The sequence below is a fragment of the Ictalurus furcatus genome, chromosome 24 (genome assembly GCF_023375685.1).
Source record: "Ictalurus furcatus strain D&B chromosome 24, Billie_1.0, whole genome shotgun sequence".
Lineage (NCBI taxonomy): Eukaryota > Metazoa > Chordata > Actinopteri > Siluriformes > Ictaluridae > Ictalurus > Ictalurus furcatus.
In genome coordinates this window covers 19,468,391-19,481,322 of record NC_071278.1, presented here as the reverse complement: position 1 = coordinate 19,481,322, position 12,932 = coordinate 19,468,391, and the positions used below count along the sequence as shown (strand labels likewise).

Below are 12,932 nucleotides of genomic sequence, written 5' to 3'. Positions count from 1 at the left end.
AAGTAATAATCCACGCTTCAATAAATCAGGATGAAAATCAGCAATGACACCACCGAGATGAAATATTAGAGGTAAACTTTATTTTGGGAGACTTCAAACTTAAATAATGGACAGTGTATATGTGATGGAATGAATCCAAACATGTAACTGACAGTTTTGTGTAGTTCATTGAGTTACGGAAATAAAGCTGGCAAACACAAACTCATACCACAAAAATCCATACATTGAATTACTACTACTACTCAAAAGCACGAAATAATATTATATAAGAGAGAAATAGAGGGAAAAACTACTGTTAATAAAAAGCTTTAATCAATTTTTCAAACAATGCTACTGTATTTCACTCATTATGTTCTTTTCTAATGCATCTAGGTTTTAGCTCAACATAGAAATAATTTAATTCAGCATGGGACTATATGTTGCTTGAATGTTTTAATAATTGGATTAATTCATTTATTGTGTTCCACTCAGCAATACTTTACATAGAGGCAGGTGACAAATTAAAGGAAAAACTGGAGAAAATGCTATGGCATGGTTTGCGTCACTGAAAATCAATACAAAGTTATTCTGACTGTAGCCCAAAAAGTCATAGCTGACCATTTGCATGGAGCTTTTGTTAAAGTAAGACGACTAGATTACATTGCATTTATTTTCTTCAATTTTATTTTAACTAATTTAATTTTCAAGGCTACAATGGTGCCAGCTGGATGTAAACCCTGAGCACTTGATTATTAGGACATATTGCTTATGCTCTTAGAATACGCTCAAAAAAGACAAAGCAAACAATTAGTTTAGTTTTGTGTATCATCATCTACTCTTTTAGAATTAGTCATTTTTATTTATGTTCAACATTGTGTTTATTGGCTCGCTGGCTACACCAAGCTCAAGACTATGACTTGGCATGTCAGGTTTGTATGCTTCAAAGATAATCTTTAATCATTTCCAGTATAAAAGATTGGGTAAAAACAATTGGTGCATCTGTTTCAGCAGGTATGAGGGGAATAAAATGTTACTCAATTAATACGTTTATCTCCTTAAGCAGTAATTAAAGAAACATGTTCCTTCCTGCAGTGCAGCTCCAAAGACTTATAAAATCAATCACACTGTACACTGAAGCTCTTCTGGTGGCTCATGGAGACCCAACGCCTTATTAACACATATTAGATTGTGTTTTCATTCATTTGTCAGCCATCACTTAACTTTTGTTGCATGCACACAATCAGTGTTCACCAATGTGTAGGGAAATTTAAGTTTAACCTTATATGCAGCTATCACTTTAGATAAAATTTTCTGACAAATGAACATATATAAACGAGAGCATAACCAGGATAAAATTATAGGGGTGCCTTATGGCTAGAGTTTTTTTTTTTTTTTTTTTTTTGGGGGGGGGGGGGGGGGGGGGGAATCAGTGAATATTCCTTCATTAAGATTCAGCATATACATTGCAATCTGGAAATATCAAGATTCATTGGTGACTACTGTAAATATATGAACATATTCAAACTTGCACAACTGTGTATTACTAAATATGTAAATACCTAAGTATATTATTTAACATTCATAGAAATATATGGCCATGAATTTCCTTGCTTTAAGTATTTACCATCTAAAAATATGGCATTCTAAAGCTTTTTAAAGGCATTATAAAACACGCTACCTCTTGAGCTATAGATCTGATCAGAGCTATTAAGCTAGTTTCTATAATGCAATAATTTAAATGTAATTAATAACAGAGAAATTGCAGTTCTGTACATTTATATTAAGTCCTCCAGCAATAACTTGAATATTCTGTCATGGCTTTAAGTCCTTATGTGCCATCAGCTTACATCAGATGGTTTGACATTTTTTAAGATACAATTAATGGTAATCACATAATTCTAGAAAAAAAAGGCCGAAAATATAGAATAAAAAACTTAACTTGGGTAAATCAAACAAACAAAACAGGAAATGGATCATTTGACTTTGACTGACTTTGTGACATCACACAAAATATGACATTTCTGACTAATTAAATTGGGCAAAACAATGTTAAGACTAACTTTAAATGGTTTCTAGAAAACTGGCCCTGATTTTACAAGACACAGGCTTCCATGAATGAAGAAATTCTAAGATAAAATGTCTGCTGTTGTGAAACTTTTAGAAACCTTAAGCATTCTTCTGGTTGTCCCTCTGGTGGAACCCTTAAAGGTTCCATGTACATGCCCACAACAGAGTGTTTCCATGTCAGAAAGTGTTCCAAGTACAAGCCTTTGAGGAGCTTAAGAAACCTTAATTATCCAATGAAGCCTCAAAGAATCATTTTTCTAAGAATGTACCAAGTACCAAAACATCTTCAGTTAGCACTTTACTCTGGTAAGGGTTGTGGATTTGAGCCTATCCCAGGAATACTGGGTGTAAAGTGGGAGAATACACTTTGGATGGGATTCCAGGCCATTGCATGACACCATGCACACACACATTCATACGTATGGGCAATTTAGCATAACCAATCTGTATTTTTTGGAGGTGGGAGGAAACCGTAGAACCCAGAGGAAAATGGGGAGAACATGCGAAAATCCATATAGGCAGTAACCACAGCTCAGGATCAAACTGGGAACCCTGGAGCTGTGATGTAGTAATACAATCTACTGCACCACCATGCCACCCAGTATCAAGCCAGCTAAATGTCAAATGCTTGGCACACTGTTAATACATACTCTTAGAAACCATGGTTCTTGAAGGGTTCTTTAAGGGTTCGTTGGATAATTAAAAGTTCTTAGCTTCTACGAAAGGTTTTGACAACTGAAGAATGCCTACAAATTCTTTTTTTTTTTTTTTTTAGCTTTTCTAAACGTGTATATACTGTAGACTGTACATACCATAGTCTCTGAAATCATACTGGCATACTTTGTGTATAATGCCAGACAGATAACCTGCAGGTTCTCTAGAAGTACCACAATTAATCTACACACTCAAAACAAAATCATAATACATACTTTGGAACTCTAACCGAGGAGTCCTGAGGAGTAAAATATACAAACACACAAGCACACAAACTAAGGCTACCATTTCAATTTATAACATCATCCTGGCCATTATTTGTAAGGAAGCAGCATTTGTAAGGGATCCACTGATGATAGTTTAGGACAGTGCATAAAAACCTACAGTACTTTGCAATCGGTCAAGTATGAAATGAGTTCAGGTTAAGAAGGGAAAAGGGAACATATTAAAAACATTGCTGTTTTGTTTGCAAAGTGACTTAGTTTGAATTCCTCATGTCAAAAATGTTGACATGGGCTTCCAATTACAGTTGGCACAGAACCTGAAACTAAAGACAACTGAACAAATACAATAAATACACTTAAGTGTTTTGTAATAAAATCAGCCCTCCTTAGTTATGACTATGAACACAATACCCTCGAGGAGATAACAGATCTCTGGATGGACATGTTCTCCTCTTTAACCCGTTTAGCTTTGGTTTTCCTGTTCAGGAAGTGGTCGCTCTGTGGGATAATCCGGGACTGGAAGGGTGTGTGTGGTCAACAGATGGGGCATGGTGGAGCCTCCTGTCAGGGTATTGGGCGTTGTCAAAGGTGAGCCGATGTACAGTCTGGACATGGGTTTTCAGGTTGCCTTTCTGCGAGGCACTGTAGGGACAGTACTGACACTGGAACGGTCTCTCACCTGGAACAGACACACACAAGGGCAGGCCGAGGTCAGCATCAAGATGAGACATTGCGAGCAGCGAGAGAGATTTTGGCCGGAGAGCTGGCTGTCAAAGTGATACTTTCCTTTTTTAGGAAGAAAACAGAGGCAGGTTGGGAGCGCAGGGGGTGGAGGAGGGACCATAGCCATGATTGATGAGCTGATGACATGCCATATGGAGACGGTTGACTGTTCCCCCTGAGGGGAAGTCAGCCTTTTGTTTTCTGTTTCTGTCAGCTGCTCGTAGAAACACAGAAACCCACAGACACGAGTATCACTGCCTACCTTCCCCTGAGCCATAGAACGTCATAACGATGGTAGATGTTGAAAGTCTGGGCACATGAAGTTTGCACTGAGAGGAAAACTTGACAGCCATGCACACACCTAAGCTTTTGCTTCTGCCCATCTCGTTCAGAGCATCGGAACAGGTATAATTGTCTTGGTCCCGCTTTTCTCGGCTTAATTAGACTGATGCACCGCGTTGTCCTCGTGCAATTGCATAAAAATATCCCCCCACACCTGAGCAAAACAAATGAGTCTGCCATTCATTTGCTCCATATTATTATTTTTGAAAAATGAATGAATTACCCACTAGGAAATAATTGTCATTCCGAGAGGCTGAAAAAGGGGGCATTATCATAAATCACGTCTTATAAAAAAAAAGGAGACAGACACTATTAATCAAGACTATCTGAGTCTCACTAGCAGCATGATAAGGTCTGAGCCAGAGTGAGCACTCCTCCCAGGGCAGCGGCCCTGGCTCCCCAGGGGAAAATAAAGTGAAATTCCGTCCAAAACACAACCCACTTAATTACATTAAAGGTTATTGTCAGTACATCACATAGAGGCAAGAATACATATTTAATTTGACCTTTCCTCTCTCCCTGATTTTACCATTTGTCGTATGCAACACATGCAAAGGGGGTAATTCATTAAGGAAGGCACCCTTGCTGCAGCAGGCCACATCTCTTATTGTTAAAGCAGACGCAATACATTTGTCCTTCCAGTTTTCCGAGAATGCCGGGCACAATGGGACCTGTTTATTTTTAGAAAGTTGTGTGGCAGCGGTGGTCATAGCGATCACACATAATAGCTGACATCACAGCACATGGCACAGTGGAGAATGTATAAGATGGTACTAGATGGTCTAGATGAAAACTCTCACACACATACGCACACACACACACACACACCCTCCCCAAACAAAAAAAATAATCAACATACTTGTTGGGGGGCTTCTGCAGAGGTTGGACTCCCAGGAGTCCATTGCACTGTAAAAGGTCTGCAGGAAGAAGGTGGCCAGCTAAGAACACAAAGTGCTAAAAATTAAAAACAAAACTTTCAAATATGAAAAAAAAGTAATGTTTTATTTTTCTTGGGCTATTAAATGAGTATCGCCATGGAAGATGTACATCAAACACATGTTTATAAAGACTATGCTCAACACTACATTTTGCATCAATATCTTACAACAAAATGGAATAAAAGTAAGTTCCCGAGACCATGTGACGGTGCTGCTTCTAGAAATAAACAGGTTCTTCAATAGTTCTTTGGATGGTTAATAGTTCTAGGTTTCTAAACGGTTCTACTCAAAAACCTCTACATACTGTAGAAGATAGTTCCTGCCACAGAGACAGATCAAAGATCGTTATCATATCACAACATCATCACATCGCACCATGTACATCAGGTACTAATAGACACACCTGGTTAGAGGTCCTATTCCACAGCTTGGTTAGCCAAGTGTACTTACTTAGTATTCTTTTGGTGTTTTCCTTGAAGTTGGATTAGCTACCTAAAATACCACTTCATATGGTCCTGTTTTTCTTATGGTCTTTTATGTACTGTCAATGATCTCTCTCTTCGGTAAGACTAGCTTGCTGAATATTCCTTGTTTGTTCTGGTTCTATAAACCAGATGGCGCCATCCATTCAACCCACAATGATAATATTGTTCGTGTTCTCATTCTCACACAAGTCCTTAGCATCCTCTGGGAATGTAACATGATGCTAGATGGAATCTTTTAAAAGAATTGTAAAAGAAAAACTGCCAGAAGGGCCAAAAAGGCCCCCCTCAAGCCTGAAATCCAAGCATGTGTTTAGATCTGAATTAGATCATGACAAAGCAATGATCAAACGTGTCTATTGAGTACATAACACATGGCAAAGTAGACATATGTCATATTATAATGTGATTTGGAAGATGAGACATCTACATTGTGCATAAAGTGCCACACATAATATTAAACATGTTTATGGTTTAGTGCCTATGTTGAGGAACATCTGCTATCAAGCTATATTGCGTATTTTGCCAGTACAGATCATTTCATTGTCATTGCCTTAGACAGTGCTGCATATCACAGTGACATACATGTACAATCAGCCTTCCCTACTCTTTTAAAGGTCAGAATTTCAGTCAATGCACCAAGTGCTAAGGCAAGATTCCAGTCAGGGACACCTTTATACAATATATCACATGGTTAGAATCAGATCATGTCTTGGCAGTCAAACTAGACTTCATCTCTTTTCTTCTGCTGACATGCTCATCTAGACACACCAATGATTACTTTTATTCTCTCTCATCAACGGTGTCTAATAATGTATTTATAGCCCACGATGTGATGTCCCCTCTCCAATTAAAAAAAGAGGTGCATGTATTTCTAAAGGCAGATTGCAATTTTAACAAGATCTGCTAATTAACAAGACAAGAAGGTTGAGTACCTAATCATTTTTAAGACACATTGATTGAAACATCCCAGTTAAGGCAACGATATTGACTGCAACAATTCCCATTTTCCTGACTGAGTGGTATCTCACTTACAATGAACTCAGTCTTAAATTCAATTAGATACATGGACGTATTCCACCATTTGACTGTGTCCATTGTGAGTTTTGGTTACCAGCTAACACCCAATAGTCTTCCACACTAAGGAGGTGTTCTAGTTTTACATCTCAGACTCCTTGAGCCCACAGGTACTTCAACAAGAAATTACCTTACAGCTAAGAAAAGGAGAGGACAGAGTGATACATAGCTTGAAATGAGTTCAACTTGAAATGTGCTGTCATTCTAAGAAAGAAAGAAGACTACCTTCCCATTCTATCTTTACCTTAGGGCTGCTAAATTGTTACCCCTGCCCACTGCAATTGCTCATCATGCAAGTGCTTTAATCTGTGCAGACCACTACCCAGTCAGAAAGTTCCAGAGGTTTGCATTTGCTGAGCAAGATTACGATTCAGCGTGTTCCTGGCAACACTTACATTTAAAGGTGGGTAGATGCTACCGAAAGTCCATTCTGAACAGATTTCTAGACGTGCCTCGATGACTACCCCATGCTCACCCTTAAAGAAACTGGCTATTTTTTGCTGCAGCCGTGGTGAATCACATTCACAAACTACATCTTCTCAACCAGGAGAAAAGTCAGGTAATCTCATCAAAACTGGAACAACTTTATGATGGTTAATGGACAAGGACAGGGTGAGACAATGTCTTGCAAACTGCATGCTCAGAGATTGTTCAAGTTAATACAGACAGCCTTGCAAGTGGTTCGCTTGGACCTCCTCCACCTGATGCATGTGCAGAGGTGGTATTTTGCTATGCGGCCGTGCCCTGAAAAGACCAGGCACACAGCTATCCTAGTGATGTCAACAGCCCACAGTCTTGTATGATCTAACCTTTGATATGATTACCTGGGTTGGTCTGAAATAGCTAATCTTGGTAGCTGCCTTGCCATACCTGCTATACCACCCGCAAAGTATTTTGAGCAGTCCCATTCTTTATCTGTAGATAGTGATTGTTACCAGATTAACATTGCAGCATCACATAGACCTTTTGTTTGTATATTGGACTGCCACGTAGAGGTGTGCATTGGGACTGGGCTGCAGGAGTGGACGGTTTTTACTTATGTGCAGATAGGAGCAGGCGATCAGATATGAAGCTCATGGGACAAAGAAAGGCCAAGTTCATTAACATGGGCGAGTGGTGGCCGCAGCAGGTTGCTTGCACAGGGGGTTGCCTGTGTACTGCTGTGCGATGTGTTTACCACGTTCATTCATTCATCTTCAGCAAATTATCTTGGCCAGGGTCACTGTAGTTACTAATCTGTATGTATTTGGGGAAACAGGTCCAACTAAGTTAATTAGAAAATGTCGCAGGTGAATAACTCTACTAACTGATTGGTCAAACTTGCTGCAGAAGCAGGAGGGATTAGTTAAACCTTCTGTCAGAGTGGACTGGTCAAGCAGGTCTACAGAAACGGGAAGGATTCATCAAAATTCCTTTGTGAGTAGGTTGAGTGGCATTATAAAAACAGTCACCTGTACTATCAAGTATCATTGATCTTAATCATTATAGCAGGTATTTGGCAACCTTGTGGGTTTTGTTAAAGGATGCTCTACTTGGAGGGTAAAACATCAACCCATTGCCAGGATTTATAGACAGAACATAATGTTTGTTGGTTCACTGGTTCAGAGTTTTAAGCAAATTCGCTAACCTGTTTTTTCTTTCTTTCTTTCTTTTTATTTCAGTTAACGTGCTGAAAATGATAACTGCTTCTTACATGAAGTGTTTTTGCAGTTTTGGGATTTAGACAATACTCTGTTATACAGAATTATAGTACTTGTAGTGCTAGATGCCTAGCAGTTTTCTTGAATAAACAGGTAATGGAATTACGGGTGTCATTTTTGGAATTGACAAATGTGTGTCGTCGTATGTTCAAATATGAATAATACAACGCTGGCATTTTCATTGCTACAGTGTCCTCAGATGCATCACACGTGCTCGGATTAGTATGTCAGCCTTTGCACTAGCCATCTGGCAGCTTTTATTTTTCCATTCACGAATCAAGACTGTATATCCACTGCCTCATGATTCCAAAGTTGTTTGCCCATTTTGGCCTGTTTTTCGGCTCATCTCTTCTACAAACAAAAGACAGACGCCATCTAGTAACATATTTATGATTTACATTTTGAATACGAAATAAAATCCTGATTTTAATGTGCAGTATCTACGCAGAGCTCCTTTAAGAGGAGCCAGCAGCCAGACCGTGCAAGAGACTCACGCTCATCCAGCATTAGCCTTAGATTAGCATCACCAGTTAGTGCGGCAGAAGCAGCAGACAGTGAGCTGAAACTACCAATTTAGGCTGACATACAGAGTTAGCATATGCTAATGGAGGCCTGGGGCCCCTGCCCCATTTCATTTGGACACTAACACTGAAGCAAGCAATCACTGATGACATTGATTATAACTCCATGTGTGGAGAGAAGCCTCTTTCTGTATAATGTAGCATTTGGCCTCTGTCACTGGGGATCAGGCTGGCTAACACAAGCAACCTTCGCACATTCTTCTAAAAGAACTCGCAGGTCTCTTGTGCTGCCAGCTTGGCTAAGCGCTTCCAGTCTAATCGAGTGAATAGGAGTCGACTCTTTTAATGAAATATACCGTGTTTCAGTAGGACGTTGTTGAAAACGCTTACAGATTTCTTAGGGAATTGTATGATTTTTTTTTTTTTTTTTTTTTTTGCAGGAATATTTTACAAATGAATAATTCAAGTCAGAGCAAAATAAAAACCACCCTTTGCAGGTGACACTTTTTTTGATTATTCACAACTCAAAACTGCAAATCCACTGCCCCATGATTTCACAGTTGTTCATATGTTTTAGAGTGAATACTCAACAGAGGGTTCATAACTGATATTTCCTCCCAAAGCAAACCCCATGGATCTTCTATGTAAAGTTACGCCACTGAATATTGGTTCTTGCATTCAGAGTTCGACATGACCTTGATCCTATTCTTCAACACTTTAAGAATTTGTTGTTCGGAATTTTTTTTAATACTACACAGTATGCACTTATCTCCAAAAGTGCTATTAGTAATATTTATATAGATATCAAAATACATGAATGCACTATGTTAAAGATGTACTGTTACACTATGACGGATATTTTTTTTGGATTCGTGAGTCATAAGTCATAAACAAATATGTTTCTGGAGGTGAAAAAAATGTAAGCCAGCTCATCCGAGGACAGAGAGATCACTCACAAAGGCATTTAAACACAGACACGAAGAAATCTGAACTCGAATGACTTGAGCTTATGTGATTCTGTGATTTTTATGGGTGTTTATGACTTGACACAGTTTCAGTGTTTATAGTTTCAACATGATTATCACACAGTTCAAATCCATGTCTGTGTGTTTAAAGGGAGATTGCATGATTGTGGTACCATTTAGCCTTCATAACTCAAAAAAAAGAAGAAATAAAATTAAATATTAAGAAAACATGCATTGAATCATTTATAAAAAATGGGTTAACCCATCTCAGGCAACAAAATGGAATTTTCTTCTTTCCATTATCAGGAAATTCGGATGATGCAACTTCCTGTTGAATTTGTGACGTGGAAGATTCCACAAGATTTCTGTATTTTATAGGGGTGAAAATGTTCAGGAAAAGGACTAGGGATACAATTAAAATGTATTACGATTACAATTAAGATGTATTTTTTATAACCTACAGTGTAACAGACGACTCATGGAACAGGATGTCTCAGGCATGAGATGTTAAATGGATTCTTATTAGGTTTTTATTAATGTTTTAAGTGAAACATGCACAGGACTTATTATGAAGTAGGAAACAAATGGCACCCCAATCATGGAATCAGGTCAATACTGGGGGAAGAAAATGCCTTTACCTGTATGGGATCTCATGTGTGTGCGGTAATGGCTGGGTTGGCTAAAGCTCTTCCCGCACACTGGACAGACATACTCGCCCTCTTTCTGCCCTGACCTCGCCATCCCTACAACACACACACACAAAGAGAAATATAAGGAAACCTAAGTTGGAGAGAGGAAACATCATATGTAATATCACACGAGAGAAGGATAGGGAGAGAGCGAGAGACCGAAAGAGAAGCAAACATCATTAGTATGTCTTATGTGTCATTATGTGAGCTACCTTGAGGGCCTGGATGAGAAGCTGTCTGGCTGCATCATGCGAACAGTTCTGACAGGCTGACACACACAAGGCCCCACACAACCGCATAAATTACAGTGAATTAAAAGCCTCACCCTGTGATGTGCCCTCATCTACGCTACCATGTCACATGTCAGGTGTGCCACTCTCTTCCTCTCTCTGCCCTCCCTCCTGCTCTCTCCCGCTCTCTTTCCCCCGCCTTTGCTCTTTTCTCCTCTAGCTGAGCAGCTGGATGCTCTTTTCCTGCCTGTCGCTCTGGCTCTGTCAAGCCTCGTCCGCTCGGGCGATTTGCTAGGACACCCGTGTGGCAGCAGAAGGGCCCGCCGGAGAAACGGGAACAGAAGTGGAACTTGGAGTGGTCCGCCTTTACGTCTCCCCCTCAGGGCTAGTAAAAAAGAGCACGCACAGAAATGCTGTCCTCTTGGCTCGTGTCCGTCACTTGGCACTGGCTGCCCCTACCTGCTCTGACCCCCGCGGCCCTGCATTGTCGTGGTGACAAGCTGTGACTGAGAGTGTTGGTGGCAGAGCGAAACCAGGCCACCTTTCGTAAACATGAGTCTCCAAGTTATTAGCATGCATGAGCTGCGCTAACAGGAAGCGCAGCGGACGGCATGAACAAAAGGGAAGCCCGATGTTAGAAAGGTCACTGTATTGTATGTGACTTAAAGGGCTAAAGTGGAGCCTGATGATATCAGGCTGGACAGCTGACAGGAACTTCCTCTGTCTCTGTGTAGTTTAACACTCGAGCCCTGGCTGCATCGGACAACAACAGCCTCGCAAATTGTCTTGCAGCGAAGAGATGGGGAGGAAAAAAGAGAGAGGGAGAGAGAGAGAGAGAGAGTCAGTAATCACCATTTTTTCAAAGCAGCTGGTGGCTTAATTTGACTCCTCTTGCTCTTTCAATCTCTCTCTTCCCCTCTCTGTACTGCTTTGCATATTTGTAGCATTGAGGCACTGTGAGCCCTCAGAGATTGCCTGCCATGGCATTGGACGCATGTTGTTTAAAATGCCTCTCAGCGATAGCTGTCTGAAATGTTTTTGCACATTTTAAGAGTTTGCATAAAGATGAAGACATTACTCAATAGTTCCATTAACCTTTTGAGGCCGTGTGTTTGTGTGCGTGGTGTATATTGGTGTGTCACATGAGTACACGGGGATCCCACCTCATGCCACCAGAGGTCCCCGTCTTCTGAATACAACCTGCTTGTCCTAGTGACTTGTTATACTCACCTGTTTTGCATTAGGCTCAGATCACCATCTTACTTAAGCCCTGTTTGCTCTTTGCAAAGTTTTTTTTTGGAGGGTTGTTGTGCTTATGCTGGTTCTTTTGTTTTGACAGGTTCTAGTTTCAGTGACTTTGCTTTATTTGATCATTCCTTGAGGAACAAAGATGTGATTAAAAAATTTAGAGTTTTCCTTGCTTTTTCTCTTAAAGGTTCTTTATAAAATCCTACAAGTCAGGTGCACCCTGATACCCAAACAAATGCCTTCTTTTTTCCATTAAGCCTGTGATCTGATAATCAATGAAACCTTCCATATTTAAGTACAGCATGCTTTTAGATTGAGAATACACTGATACCTGCTTTATTATTATTATTATTATTATTATTATTATTATTATTATTATTATTATTAATTCTAGCTTAACACCCCACCCCCACCCCATCCCCTGCAAAAAAATTGTCAATTATTTGAGTAAATAATACAATAATAATAATAATAATGACAACTGTAAAATTGATGTTAATTAAACAAGGAACAATGAGCACAAATGAATAGCTTGGATAAAAGACAATTAAAATGTGCCTGACAAAAAAAAAAATAAATGTGCATATGAGATGCCAGCTGAATCTTACAAACCATCAACATTCAATATGTGTGATGTACAAGTGCAATAATGTTTTAATTAATGTTTATTCAGTGTATCCCACTGTGTTGTGTAAACGCAGATCAGTTATGGAGTGACAGGCGATAGCTGCGCAACAAGTTAATAAATGAAGTCGCTTTAAAGTGATGCTTCAGTGAGCAAGAATGTCTCATTAGGCAAATATGTTTGCCCTTGATTCCTCCTGTCCTTATTTGCTTTTCTTGCATGTTTTTTTTTTTTTTTTTTGTGGAGCTAAGATGTCAAGCAAGGAATGGAAACAATACAAAGTAATGAGAAGCACCTTTTTTTTTTTTTTTTTTGCCAATCTTACAAATGTCCATCCCTTAACCTGAAAAACATGTATAAGAATTCATATATACATCCTGCATGGTTGCCCAGCCTGTGTTTGCATAT

The 12,932-nt window shown here is 39.5% G+C and overlaps 1 protein-coding gene across 1 annotated transcript in view; it reads right to left on the bottom strand.

Annotated features, from left to right (window-relative positions):
* Nucleotides 1-3,466: 3,466 nt before the first annotated feature.
* The window catches only part of znf516 (zinc finger protein 516), a 43,863-nt gene continuing 34,397 nt past the window's right edge, over nt 3,467-12,932 (bottom strand). Inside the window, exons 4-5 of the mRNA XM_053613536.1 lie at nt 10,371-10,475; nt 3,467-3,663 (exon numbers count right to left, since the gene is read on the bottom strand). Coding sequence (XP_053469511.1) covers nt 3,467-3,663; nt 10,371-10,475 — 302 coding nt within the window. The remainder of the gene's footprint in view (nt 3,664-10,370; nt 10,476-12,932) is intronic.